General features: G+C 41.4%; 1 protein-coding gene across 2 annotated transcripts in view; it reads right to left on the reverse strand.

The window, feature by feature from the left end:
• Positions 1 to 15,108, reverse strand: part of samd12 (sterile alpha motif domain containing 12) — a 97,657-nt gene that overhangs the window by 682 nt on the left and 81,867 nt on the right. For both annotated transcript variants that reach the window (XM_044052113.1, XM_044052112.1), the window contains exon 5: positions 1 to 863. This exon is cut by the window's left edge and continues 682 nt beyond it. In XM_044052113.1, the coding sequence (XP_043908048.1) occupies positions 832 to 863 (32 nt within the window). In that variant the 3' untranslated portion in view covers positions 1 to 831. The remainder of the gene's footprint in view (positions 864 to 15,108) is intronic.

Genomic DNA, 15,108 nt, shown 5'->3' on the forward strand with positions numbered 1-15,108 from the left:
GTTCAGTGGTTACTCCCCTACTTAGTGTTTTTTACAGTGTAACGTTCTCTCAGGCTCTAATGTCTACACTAAAGAGAGTGATCCACAATATGGAAAGGGAACTTTTACAGGAGAGCGAGAAAGCACTAAAAGATACAAATCGTTGTGTCATCCTCCTCTGGTTCTTGCGGTGATGAGAGTCAGTGATGAGATTATGAGAAAGTATAAGAAGAAAGAGGAGAACCAGACATCTTAAGTTGTGGCAGAACCCATGACACATACAGACATGCCACTTACAGACCACAAGACTGCAGGTGTCACTCTTTACTGTAGGAGAGGAGGGTGTTGCTTTCACAGTTCCGAGTATCGTCCAACCTCATGGCAATGGCACCGCCAAGAGAACCTTTGATTCTGGATCGAGGGTACACAGTAAATGTCTTTGTTCTAGAAGGAACGGGAGTAAAGGGACGTAGGAGAGGAGTGGAAGAGTTGTAGTGTGAGAGGTATGATGGCGGTTTGGCTGCAAAGGTCAGAAATGACTGGAGATGGGACGTCTTGTAATGGAAACTATTGGTCGGACTCCAGGAATCTGTGAGTTGTTGGGACAGCGAGGAAACAGCGAGTCAGAACTTGTGGGAGCCTTTTTTTTCAGGAGTGGCTGCGGAGGAAAAGTCGTCATGTAATTTTCCAGATCAGTCTCTGAAGGCAGAAAGCAAAGGTGTGCGGGTGGAGAGCTGCGCTTGGTCCAGGGAGAAGTCCGGGGGAAATCATGTACCAGGTGGACGGTGGTGTTGTGGGTGGAAGGTGGCATCTGCGTGGTTTCTGTGACCGGCTGTCCCCCACTCTGTCAGACTACGGTGAGGATGGAGTGCACTCCAGGGAGGCTGTAAAAAAAAAAAGAGAGAAAACTTTCATGAGCAAATAACAAGAGGATGGCGCGTGTTAGAAGGAGCGGAAAAGTTAGACGGAAACAGCGGAGCAACGAGTGGAAACAATGGCGAATATCCTAAGAACAGTGGGAAGTGAGTGCAAAACGAAACTGAGAGGAAATTAAGAAGTTGAGATCAAACAGCAAGAGGAAAAAAAAAAGAAAGCGAGAAAGTGCCGAGATAACAAGCACGGGCACACTGAAGCATAAAAATGGATCAGGGGGATGGAATTAGAAAAAACAGAGCGAGACAGGAGGGAGATAAGAGAGACAGGATAAAAGAGAGAGAGGGGGAATAAAAAGAGGGGAGACATAATTATAAAATGGCACAAGAAAATCAATGCAGTGGGCATCATTGTGCTCGCAGGCGGCGTACAAAAGAAGAGCAACAGAGTGTCCATCACACACACACACACCAGCACATGCCAGTGCCACACACACACACACACACACACACGCTCAGAGGCATTTAAAATGCAGAGTGAAGACGAGCAGGATGAGTGAGGCAGATGAAGCGGAGAGAGACAAGTGACATTTAGAGCTCAGCCGGAGCATGTGATGACAAGGCACAAAGATACATGTCAGCCTCCACTCTGACAACAGCCTGTGTGTGTGTGTGTGTGTGTGTGTGTGGATGCAGCTCAACAGATTTGTGATTTCATACATTCTTCCTCTTCTCTTCAGCTCCACTCATGGGAGCTGAAGCTTGGGGCGGAGAGCCAGCACAGTGCTGGAAATTCATGTTAGCATTTTAAAACTTGAGGCTGCAGGGAAGTTGTATCGCTGTAAAAGTCTGCTTATAGTCGCTCTTTAACTTCCATTTGAAAAAGGACAGAGGGGAAATAACAAGACAGGGAACGAGGCCTGCAACATAAAGCCATAACATGACCTGTACACACCTCAGATGAGTGTGATGAAGTAATAAAGGCTATAAGGTGGCCTGAGAAGTTTATAGGTTGATGCAAATGAGTTTATTTTTCAGCGTCGTCTTCCCTGCGCTCTACATACGTCTTCCTTCTGTGTTGCAGCCCTTGTTACAGAAGCTCATGCTGTCAAAAAAAGTCCTCAACAGCAGATATTTCCACTGCAAATACGACACAATCAGCCCGGTGTGTTTTTGATGTGGCCACTTATACTTTTTTGGTAATGAGGTCACTGTCTTTGGCATTTTTGTGCCTTTTCCAACGTGTTTATTGCGTATTCTCATATTGTGATGATGACTACAAAGCAATTTATTGTGCACCTCTATCACTATCACTTATCCACAAACTCGACAGCAGCTTTTTATCTCACGCCTTATTTTCATTTTATTTCCAAATCATTACAAATTTCACTTATGATCAGGGAAAATAGTCAAGTCACTACTTTGTTTATTAAGCAGTAATAAATATGCGGCTCAGTTCTTTGGTACAAATGTGGCATTATTAGTACATTGTCCTATAAGAATATACATTAATAGTAATGTGATATATGCAAACTTAAAAAAAGGGGTTGGTAAAAGAAAGTGTAACGTGTCACAATCCACAGGAACCTTGGACTTGTTTACTTGCTGAGTGAGTGAGTTTCCACTTGTTCTGCATTCACACGTGCACTGAAGAGTAAATATTTTCCTCAAACTGCTCAGAGGGGGTGAGAATGCACGTTTCCCTTCCGATGTTCTTCTTACATTTCCAGATAAATGTCTGCGTGAGAACAAAGCAGCAGCAAAACATCTGGAAAATTCGACATCCTCGACCCAGAGACTCTATTTCAACTGAAACTGAAAATCTCCTGCTTTGTTCTACAAAATGTAAACATCAAACCTTTTATAAACCAAATTTTATCGACATCAGCTTTGACGTCTCAAAGCTGCAGCGGCAGTCAAAACTTTTTTTTTTCCCTCAAGTGTAAAACACCGGTCCATCAAACTTTTCCTGCCAAGTGAAATAAAACACATCTGCTGACTGACATACAAACATCTGGACTCTGTTATATAACTTCATACACAAAGCCTCTGCACCTCTGCATCTTTATAACTCAACTCAAACACTTGAACTGTGCAGATATTCATCATTGTTGACTCATCCACCTATCTGTCTGTCTGTCTGTCTGTCTATCTATCTATCTATCTATCTATCTATCTATCTATCTATCTATCTATCTATCTATCTATCTATCTATCTATCTATCTATCTATCTATCTATCCCTAAAACCAGGTCTTAACCCTTAAAAAAAAACCTTTAAAGTCGCGAGGACCAGACAAAATGTCCCCACAAAGATAGGTTTGTATGTTTTTTGGACCTCACAAAGATGTAAATACAAGTACCCACACACACACACACACACACACACACACACACACAGGGCGACATCTTCATTTCAAGGATAGTTAGCATACATGAGCAGACACCAGAGGCTACATTATTTGCAGTGTCATACAAACACAGAGAACTCTGAATATTCATTTCATGGGTTGTTTACACAGATTCGCACAAACTCACACATTTTGTATACACGTGCACGCATACACACATTATTTGGAGTCAGCAGTGAATAGAGAGGAGGCCTGGGGGGGTGGAGTTCAGGGACACACACAATTTACGTCAGAAAATGAGTGTTGTCTCTCTCTTACACACACACACATAAATAAAAAAACACACATTTGAAATACATCAATAGAAAAAGGATGTTTCTGATGATGATCAAAGGGATTATTGGTCTCATAAAACTATGCAGAACAATAAAACCCTGCATGCTTTCATGATGTTTATGTGAACATATTTGGTTATTTTTTAAAAAAAAGGCGCTCATCCTGCAGCCGCTTCAGTCTTCAAGGACAGAAAAGACCAAGTCACTCAGAAAATCCTTTCTTTAACATAATTACTATAATCTGCCCAAGCGATGAAACGGGCCGGTGTGTGAATGCCTCCTTGACAGTGTGTGTGTGTGTGTGTGTGTGTGTGTATGTGTGTGTGCCTCTGCATCTGACGGGGAATATAATTTGGGCATGTTTCTGCGGTGTGTAATTGCATGTCTGTGTGTGAGAATGAGAGGCAAAGAGCACTCGCTCTGTCTCCAGTTATTAAACTAACCAATTACAAAGCCCATTCATCAAGTTTACGTCGCAAACAAAGGGAGAGTTGATCTATTATTAATTCACACGCTCACATTCAGACTCAGGTGTTCACACACACACACACACACACACACACACACATAGATCCTGCGGTCCGCAGTGGCTCGTCCTCCGTGTGCCACCAGCACAAATGATGAATGTGATATTCTATTATTAACTGATGAGATGAGCAGCTTTTCTCACACCATCAGCATCATCAAAGTCTCTGTCTCCCGTCTCTCTGGTAGGCTCCGCCTGTTCTTTTATAATCAGTCCTCTCTTGCTTGTTTAATCAGAGCACACTCGGAGTGTGTGTCCATCATTACGCTGGACGTCATGTCTCGTAATGAGAACGTGGAAGAGACTGAAACGGTCCATCCAGCTTTAATCACCTTTTTCACCGACGGAAACTGTGCTGTCAAAGCACATTGGTGACCATATTTTATATTTTTCCCTTAAAGTCAATAAAAGACAATCAGGAATCATTAAAAATCCATATAATAAAAAGGATGGACACGTTTAAGGAAAGAAACAAAGCAATAGGGATTACATTCATACATAAATGTTTTTTTGCATTTGAGCAATCTATTCTATTCTATTCCATAAAATTGTAAAAATTAACGTTTGTTGTTTGTTTTTTCAAATGTACCAATTTTTTTTTTAGACCTTTTGAATAAAATAAAATACATACATGTTGCTAAAGATGCTCATCCTCGACAGCATCAAGATTATAATCTATAAGTATATTAAAAAAAAATCAATGTAATGAGTCTGACAAGTTTGTCAGTGATGTAAAACACTTTCACACGTAATATAGTGGGTGTGAAACACAAAGCACTGGTAATTAGTCCTTCAATCACATCCCCATTTTAAAGAGGGAAACAATGGATATTAGTTATAACGATAACGTGTTTGCAAATGTCACTGTCTGCTCAACATTCAAGCACTGAAGTGTGAAAACCACAGAGCACCAAAAACAAAAAAAATAGAATTCAAATAGCTAACCAAGCAATAACCGATCAGATAAGAAAGAAAAGGAAAAGAATCAAAGAAAATCCGTTCAGATATGATTGGCAGAGAAGCCATTTCACCCCAGTTTTCATCCAAACAGCACAGATTATTATTGCATCAGTAAAAACTCCAACAACACCAAAGTAAAGTTTATGGAATAAGCAGAAAAGAAATCATCTCTCTGGAGGCCGTCGTGTTGGACGTATATAAAAGCGTTGCTTCTCTGTTGTTAAGCCCGCCTCTTGTGCACCAGAGGTCTGTGATTGGACACAACATCATCATCATCATCATCATCATCATCATCATCATCATCACATTCTTGCTTCATTCACACTGGAGTACTGCTGCGGTCTGAGTGCCACGACCTGCCCGGCAGACCATAATAACACAAGGTCACAAGGTAAACTCTTGCCATTGATTTCGTTATGGATTATGTTAAGGTGCAGTAGTTGAAACAGAGAGGTCATGACTCCTTGGATGATTTATTTCGGGGAAAGTTCGTGCATGTCGACATATCCGTGTCTGCGGCGCTCACATCGTGTTCAGACTGCCTCGTCAAAATAGGTCATGTTACTCTGCCTGCTTCTTCTCCTGCCCTGATTTCAACAACATAAACAAGTGATGGGGAAGTTTTCCCCTCCCTCCCTCTCTCCCTCCCTCCCTCCCTCTGCATCTATCGCTTTAAAGTAGAGCTCCTCATCTGCTTAACCCAGTGAGGTTAAGTAAATAACTCTATTTTATGCAGAGCAAGAGACAGAGGGATGGCTGCTCTCAAAGTGCCCGTGTTTTGGTATTCTAACTTGTGTCAAGTCGGATTTGCTTGGTACCGTGCCTTCTCCCTGCGCCACCTGCCAACACGTGCACTGACTGCACGCACGCACACACACACACACACACACACACGCGCGCGCGCCTCAGCTGCTCAGTGGGGGACTGTCAAGCTGAGCTCGGTGCTGTTTCTTCACTGTGCTGCTCCATCATGCAGGATACTGTATCTCTGCCTGACACAGAGCTGTCAGAGCCTTCAGGGCTTAAAGATGACGAAGCACAGGAGGGGGAAAAGAAAGTGGAACAGTAAAAACAAGACCTTCAATTATTTCAGTGCACGTACGCTGACGTCTTCATGCGTCCACGTGTATGTGTATGTTTCAGTCGGGAGTTGGTGCAATGCTCCGATACTGAGCCGGTATTCTGTGATCGGCGTCCGTCTGAGACGCTGCAGCCACACGGAAACGGAAAGAGTTGTTTGTACAGTGCTGTAGTACATATGTCAGGCCTGTGTGTGGTGCTACTGTACTGCTGCTACAGCAAAAACTGGAGAAGAAGAAGAAGACGTTGAGCGCGCGTAATAGAAACGGACAGAGCAAGGCGACCGGAGATGGAATACTTCACCCCATTCACGCAAAACAAGCCTCTGTCGGCCTCTGGTGGTCATATTGGCAAGTGCGGAAACACAGACAGACAGACAGACAGACAGACAGACAGAGCCACTAAAACAATACTTAAGATCTCCAAACACAAGAAGCCAGCGATCAACAAACCAGAAAAACAAATATTAAAGGGCTCCCACAAGGCCATTATACCATGTGGATAAAATACAGATATTAATACTTATCAAATCATCATCAGTGCATCAGATATCGACAAAACTAAAAAAGGACAGTGTGATATGATCTGTAAATCCCAAATAGATCCGTTAGCAGTTGTTTTAACCTCAGCTAACAGTGAACGAACGTTTTCTTGCCAATTTCGATTGCAAATGAGATTACAGCCTCTAGTTGCATTTGGTCATTTAATGTAATATTGCAAAGCAATAATCAAGACATCATGTGGATTATATGGGTGGGGTTTATTCATTCTCGGCTAAACTTCACGGTCAACCTTGGAAAAGATAATCTGACAGTAAAACGATTCGTTCACATTCCCATTACTAACAATCTGGCAGCATTTGCAGCCTCCATCAGCAAATACAAGTTTCTTACTTGAGTAATGTGAATACATTCGGAACATCTCAATGACGACTGAGCAAACTTTATATGCTGTAAGGTCGTGCCAGGCTCCGTGCACAGGAAACAATCCAAATACATCATTAGTTAATTGACAATATCCTGAGAGAATGAAAGCAGCAGCGCTCGCCCAGGGAACTGTGAGCGATATATCAGATGAAAGACTGCATCTAGATCGCCTATTGCTACAGACGACACTTTTAAAACTGGGGTTTATTTTCATTTTCTTGTGTGTGTTACACATGATACACCTGATGAGCAAAAAGCAAGAAAAAGCAAGAAAAAGCAAGAAAAAGACGGAGGAAGACGGACGGAGACGCAGAGACGGCGAGCGAGAGAACTATGAAGCACCTTCTCAGAGTTCTCAGGTTCCTGTTGCTGACACTGATAAATACCTGAGAGTGTGGCTGTGACGTCATTAACCTTGTGAAACCTCACGTCTGTGCTCGTGATTAACGACCCCCCCCCATTATGTGCTATTAAACAGCAGAAGAGGAGGGGCTTGTCCTCATCTTTGCCGTGGTACGACGACGTCTTGGAGAATGTCGGGCTTGACAACATCCTCCCACAACCTTAACTTCTGACACGAGACATGTGATGGCAGGTTGCAGAAGTGTTGGACGGTTTGGACCGCGTGTACTCAGAGGACGACGAGTGACACATGGTAAATTATATTTGTTAGCGATTGGCTTAAACAGTTATCCATACTGGGTAACACTTAAGATAAGGGAACACATATTCTCCATTAATGAGTTGCTTATTAGCATGCAAATTAGTAACCTATTGGCGCTTAATTAGTCATTATTAACACTTATTAACACCTTATTGTATTAATGGCCTTGTTATACAACCAGTAAGCCATTAACTAAGAGTTTTCACTTTGAATATAAATTACGATGTCAATATGCTTTGCTTAGTATGGACTTTATACGGTGCTAGTATCACAAGAATAGTTAATCTCCCTAATGAATATGGTCTGTTCTTACATAATATGTGTTGATAGTGTCCAAATAACTCTAAATGAAGTCTTTGTTACTTAGAATATGTTATAAAGTTCATACGAAGCAAAGCCAGCTGAGTTCATAATTCATATACAACAACTTCCTTCCTTTTAGGTTATTGAGGGAAAACTCTTAGTTAAGGGCTTACTGGTTGTATAACAAGGCCATAGGCATTAATAAGTGTTAATAATGACTAATTAAGAGCCAATATGTTACTAATTTGCACGCTAATAAGCAACTCATTAATGGTGAGTATGTGTTCTAATCTAAAGAGTTACCCAACAGTTTTAGAATATTAATTTAATGTGATATTTATCACATAAAGTAACCACCATATGTTTTTGGTGCTAATAATAAATGATTATCTTGAAAGTAATAGTATTATGTAATATCGTCCTCTGTGGTCAACTGTGCAGCTGTCGTTGTTGGACGTTGATCGTCATCTTACGTCAGGACGCTGTGACTCACGCATGTCCCCCCCTCCCCCCGTCTTATTCAAGGATTGCTATTTTTTCGTTTTTTTGATGTTTTTCCCCAAAAGAAAGTGGAATCCCTGTGGAGAGCTCTGTGATAAGCAAAATACTCCGACACAGAAAGGATGCTTTTATCATATGAAAGGCATGCGTGAGAAGAAAGACACGAAGGGAGAAATGGGAAACGGAGAAAGCGAGAAGAAGAGGTGCTGAGATAGTGGGGAGTGGATGTGATATCTGTGTGTGTGTGTGTGTGTGTGTAGAGAAGGGCTGGGCAGGCAGCAGAGGAAGATTAAGGCAGAGTTGTATTCTCTGATGTGGCCTCTGTGTTGGCTCATCGCGGCTCCTGCTCCAAGGATTACTGCATTTACACTTCAGTTTAAAAATAGCTGCTGTGATAATTTATTTAGCTGGAGCTCGGCATCCAGCATTGTCAACCCAGAGAATAGAATTATGTGTCTCTGTGAGATTCTTCCTCCCTCTTTCTCACTTTTCATCCAAGCTGTGATATTCTCTCCATTTTTTCTCATTGCCTTGTCTTGATCTTCAAATTCCCACTGAGACTCACTTTCAGAAAATCACAAATAAAGCACAATGTGTCTGTTTAGCAGCACAAATATAATCATGGGAAATGTTACCACTGGAACGTGGCTGTAAATGTTCATTACATAGACGTGTGATACCCTTTGATTCAATACTAGCAGTTAAAAGTAGAAGAAGGTTTCCTCATAATGCACCAGATATGTGATGATATATATATGCTTATATAATTAGGTTTTTTTAAATAAACGGTGATGATTTCAGTCGTTATCATTCAAAATTATTATAATAATGAAATCATTTATTGTGCTGGTGGTCAGGTTTCTATCTCTCTTATGTGATGGGATTAGTGTGGGCGTGGCTTAACACCACGGCTTATTCTTGTTTACGCTCATTTCCATAGGTATGAATTACATAGGAGATGATAAGATTTTTCTTATATGACCTACAGTGATAGTCTGCAGTCACAAATACTGTCATGATTACACTCATCTGCTTACTTACTTATCATCACTCATAAACCACCATTAATAGAGTTTTCAGTTGTTAATGTTTACAGCTAAAGGCAATGATTACGATTCTTGAACTAAACTTTTTAAAGAGCCATCATTAAATACTCAATTATATTTACTTCCATTAGCATTGATACAGAAATCTGAATCCTTTGCAATCAAAATAGCATTTTCATTTTCAAAAGCATTTAGGGTTTATAGCCAGAATTTACATATATTTGAAGAAGTGCTTTAGTATAAAGAACGATTTGGTTATCGTAGCTTTAGAATAAGCCTTACATATATACAAGTATATATAAAGGCAAGTGTCTCGCCATACCTCCATGTTTTTACAGGAGCCTGAAGACATTTTGAAGTCTACTATGCAAACAAGGAAGAATGACATATTTTCAGATTATGCTCAGGCCACTCCACAATTATTACACACTATACACCTTTAAATTATACTTAGGTCACTGTAGAAATAGAAGTGTGTGTTCCTTGAAAAATACTTTCAATGGGAGATCATGTATGAATTAAAAAAGAAGTGAAATTAGCATAGCTGCGACACTCCTAATGCTAGGACAACCCTCCAAGGCCAGTGATATCGTGCTCAAGTGTAGAAAGCCAGTCAATTACTATTCTTCCATCCAATTTGCCCTTGGGAAATTCTTTTTGAGGTTTCTCCAAGTGTACTTGAAAGACAATTATCTCATTCAAGCCGCTCGGCGGCTACATACAGCAGCCTATCAAGACTGAACGGGCCATCTTCAAAGTCAACAGCTCTTAAAACATAAGTTATGAGATGCCTTCAAAGAGCGGAGAGAAACGCTTGGTTGCTATTTCAGATCAGGGGGAAAAGTGCTTGAGTATAGCTGAGGTTCAAGTGGATCATCAGTCTTTGTGGCACGGCCAATCTCCTTTTCTGTGGAAATGTGATGACTCGACGGCAGTGATGTTAAAAAGTGGGACCGCATGAGGACGTGCGCATCAGGAGAGCGATCGCAACGCATCCCACTCAGCGTACCCGCGTTTTTGTCTCATCCTCTTAAAGTCTCACGACACAGCGCATAGGAGCTGAACAATGACGACCTGGCATGACGCCGCCCCCTCAGAGACACCCACAACTCCCATTGACCTCCGATTGATCGTATTTCTCTGTCCGCTTTCCGCTCTTGTGGCGAGATGGTGCCACTGCATGCGGCTCATTCACCACCACGTCAGAGACAGGTGCTTCAGAGAGACACTCTCTGTCTTTGTGCCACATACAGTAGATTTATGTCATTTCATTCATTATCTACCACTTTCTCCTCCAATCCCAGCTGTGAGGGTGAAAGGTGACGTACACCGTGGACGGGTGTCCATCGCACGGCCGACATACAGAGACGAACCATTCACTCTCACACCTTAGGTTCAAATCACCTCCGCATGCTTTTTTTTGGACTGGGTTTGTGAACGGGGGGTATTTTTCCTGTAATGTAACAGTGGTAGCCACTACACCACCGAGTGGCTCTTTCCAACCTTGTGATATTAATGTTGGAGGAATTTTAACACTTTGGATGAAACTCAAGTCATCAAGCAGCTGTAATATTAATTATGGGATCAAACGTTCATGTTTTGTTTTTGCTGTTTAACTCGTGGCTGATCACATATGGACAGCCCTCACTAAATCAGAAAGCTAAATAAGAATTTGGTTTTTTCATTTGATTCTTGTGTCGGACTCTCTGACCAATCAGTGGCCGGCAGTCTTGGGTTACTATCAGTGATTATCACTAATGGCAAAGCAACAAAAACAAGTACAGTCCAGTCAATTATGGAAAAGTGCCGTTTTACAGTTTAACAATGTAAAAGAGTTCTGTTTAAATCAGAGAAGAAGTGAAGATGTGGATTCGAACGGGTAAAAAAACCGAACCCTACACACTCTCTCAAACGCCCTGAGATACAACATTTCTGTCTTGATCTACAGACCCATACTCACTTTATTGTGTGGAGAAATGTTGAGACTTGACAGGCCAAAATAAGTTCTTTTATTCATCAAAGTGCTGCACACACTGTCAGGGAGGCTGTTTGGCTTCAGAAGATTGTTTTTTTTTAAGGCTGAGGAAATTCTTTAGAGGAGTAAAAAGTCAAAACAAGAAAAAGTAAGGAGAAGATTTAAAAGCAGACCAGTGACACTGGAGTGACATATTATTCTTATCATCATTATTTATTTTCTTTAATACCAATGCTGCTAAATTTCATGTATATGTTCATTTATTTTCACACCTAATAGTCTCCACTAGACTTTGTACCATTGGGGACTCGGTTCTAACGGGGGTTGCAACATTCAGCCGGTCCGAGTTTGCCTTCACACTTTCGCACTTTAGTGAGCCAAAACAAACCTTCTGAATAACGTATTCCCCTCCTCGCCTGAGGCGGCGCTACACCGAGAACTAGTGAAGGAGAAGACGAGACGGCGATGGACAAGAAAACTCACTCAAATCCTGTGGTTTTATGTGAACATACGACACATTATACGCTGCAACAATGGGCTCAGACCTGCACGTATGTTTTGGTTGCGTTTACCCACAATGCCCTGCATTGTAGTCCGCTTAATGCATTTGGTTCATTTTAAGCAAAGCGAGACGTACGTTTTTAGGCGGACCAGAGTTTGCTTCTTTGGTGCGGATCAGAGCAAATGAATTAGGATTCAAATCTAGGATTGAGTTACTTTAAGCCAATGAACATCATCATATTGTCATCACAACAGTAGCAGCTTCTAGTTGAAGGTAGGAAGAGACCTGCGATAGGCACAAGCATTAAGAACTGTCAAGACAAACCATTTTATTTAATATGATAGAGTGTGTTATTTCGTTTTTATAAGCTGAGACAGTTTCTTAGTGTTTTCCCACCCTTGCAATTTCCATTTAATCTGACTCCTGACATCTTCTTTGTCCCTGAAGGCACCATTGCCACTGATGGCATCATTATCCTCTTTCACACACTGACAACTTAAAAATACTGCTTTCACCATCTGGTTGAAGGTACTATTAAATCTATACATCCCAGTCTCAATCGAACCAGTGTAAGAGATGGATTGAAGACATTCAGAGGCTATAACAATTCTATAGGGACACATTGTCTGTATTCTACGCATAAATCGGGGTGGAATTGAAACACGTTGACATAAACGACCATGAAAAAGCTCAGTCTCAGGATCACAGTTTGTCTGTAAATGAAATCACAAATACATTCTGCAAGCACACGTGTCTGCCGGTGCATTTAAAATAGTAGTTAGAGGTTGATACGGACAATTTAAAACTCTCATTATGATGTTAAAAGTGTCTGGTGATTTAAATCATGGGAACTGTGTTATTCTGCAGAGGAAAACAATTATTAGACTAATTAGAACATCATGACATTGTGGTGTTCTGCTGTTCCCAGCACCCTAAAACATGTTTTCTGCAGTTTCATTCACCCACTACGTATTATTTAATTTAATGTATACGCAGCATAGTCACTGCTACAGATGCACCGCCTCCCTGCCACTCTCCTCCTGCTCCTCCAGCCACTAATGCAGAGACAAAGAAAGCTGATTCTTCAGCTCACACCTGCAGAGCTAATCACGTCACCTGGCTCCTCCTGCTGCTCTACCCTCTCAGCTGACTGCCCAAACCACACCCACCTCCATCTCCACAGTATAATTGCATTGTATTGCATATTACATTAAAGTGCGACAACACACACATCCACAGTACACACAATAAAACCTTTACCAGCATCTTGTAACTGCTGCATCTTCTCCTGCCACATTTCCCTCCAGCACTGAGTACACTTTAAAAGCCCTCGAAGGTCTTCACCCTAAAATCACCCTAAATAGAAGTGGATATTTAGGTAAATGTCTCGCTTGTTAGTTACAATGCTAACCTGTGTCATGCCCTGCATTGTCTGATATACACACAAAGACCTACTAGCAGTGTTGTGGACACTGTCCACTGTCTCTGTCCACTGTTGACATGAGATTCCATGCGGAACAACGTGATGCCTGGGATCTCGTTCTCAGCAAAATAATTTACAAAGACCGACTTTGACCAAGATCAAATCACAACCACTTGTCCAGAAGCAGAGCAAATCAATAAAAGTGGACGCCATGGACGGAGAGGCTCTTACCAGTTGCCCTCAGCACATTCAGTCCTTGAATTTGAAAGAATTGGTCCAGTTTATGAACTTGATGTCAATCACGGTGTGGGAACGCTGAATTTGATATTTGTAATCATCTGTGGTTACTCATGTTACTTGTATTCAGCACATGTGGGACAGGAAGTAGTTACTTTTCAGAATAAAACATCCCGTGTTGACACCACATCGTATTTCACTTAAGTACATCACAGAATTCTTTTTTTTTTTGTGTGCAAGAAGTACCACAAGACAACCTTGGAAATGTGGAAAAAGGCAAAAGGCGATAACGATGCTAATTTCAAGTCATTCACACGTAACCAGATCATTTCATTTTGAGAAAATAATAATGTCTGTAGAAAGCAACTCACACACATCTTCCACTGTAAGAAAGCTGAGGAACTCCAGTTCACCTCCAGTTGCTCTGTAAGCAACATGTTCAGGAACATGCAGATTTTTTATGGAATTTGCTCTGACATGAGTTCATTCCGTCATTCAAAAATGATAAAAGTCTCATATTTTTGGGGTTTCGAGTTAAAGCTCTTGCCTCAGATAACGCCTGTGAGTTTCAACACTTTCTTTGGGTTATTTCTTTTCAAAAAGTACATTTTGTTGAACCCACTCTGCCTCCATCCAACCACCTCATCTCCACGACGTCTGCGTGAGCCATTCTGTAGATTCCACCCCCAGAGAACAGGAGTTCTCCAGAGAACGTTCAGAAGCTGTGTGGGCACCTGTTGCATTTGATTAGTGTGGGAGGAGCGTGCAACTCAGATAATGATAGAAGTGTTAGAGGAACACCAGTCGTGAATCTAGGCAAAAAGGGAGGAGCATTGTTTTCTCTGCTTGACAGATGGGATGTTTTGAGGGTGAATTGCCACAAGACATGCCTGTTGCTGGTGGGGAACTCTGAGCTTTCGTTTCACACAACACAAACCGTGGGCTCTACACAACAAAAATCAATCATTTCCAATGAAAAATGGCTTTACCAGTGTATTTTGGGTTGTCAGTGATGTCAGTATCTCTTCCCTTTGGCACCATCTTACCTCTCAGAACTTATTTTTCTTCACACTCCATCCCGAGCTCTGAGATCTAATAACAGGCTGCTTTTAAAGGAACCAAATTCCCGACTACAAACCCATTTTCTGTAGCTGCCCCTAAACTTTGGAACGGGTTACCCATGGAAATGAACTCTGCCCCACCTGTCAACATTTTAAAGACCCACCTCTTTTCTTTGATAGAAATAGTCTAGTTCTACCATTTGACTGTTCTATTATGTCACTATTTTACTGTTTTACTTCTATTTTTCTATTGATTTTATTTGTTATACCTTTTACCTTTTATGCTGTTGTGCTGTTGTTGACTTGACTTCATGGTTCCATGTGTCTGTGGAACCTCCAGGAATCTGTAGCCGTCTTCAGGTAGTTCC

The sequence above is a fragment of the Solea senegalensis genome, linkage group LG20 (genome assembly GCF_019176455.1).
Source record: "Solea senegalensis isolate Sse05_10M linkage group LG20, IFAPA_SoseM_1, whole genome shotgun sequence".
NCBI classification, from domain to species: domain Eukaryota; kingdom Metazoa; phylum Chordata; class Actinopteri; order Pleuronectiformes; family Soleidae; genus Solea; species Solea senegalensis.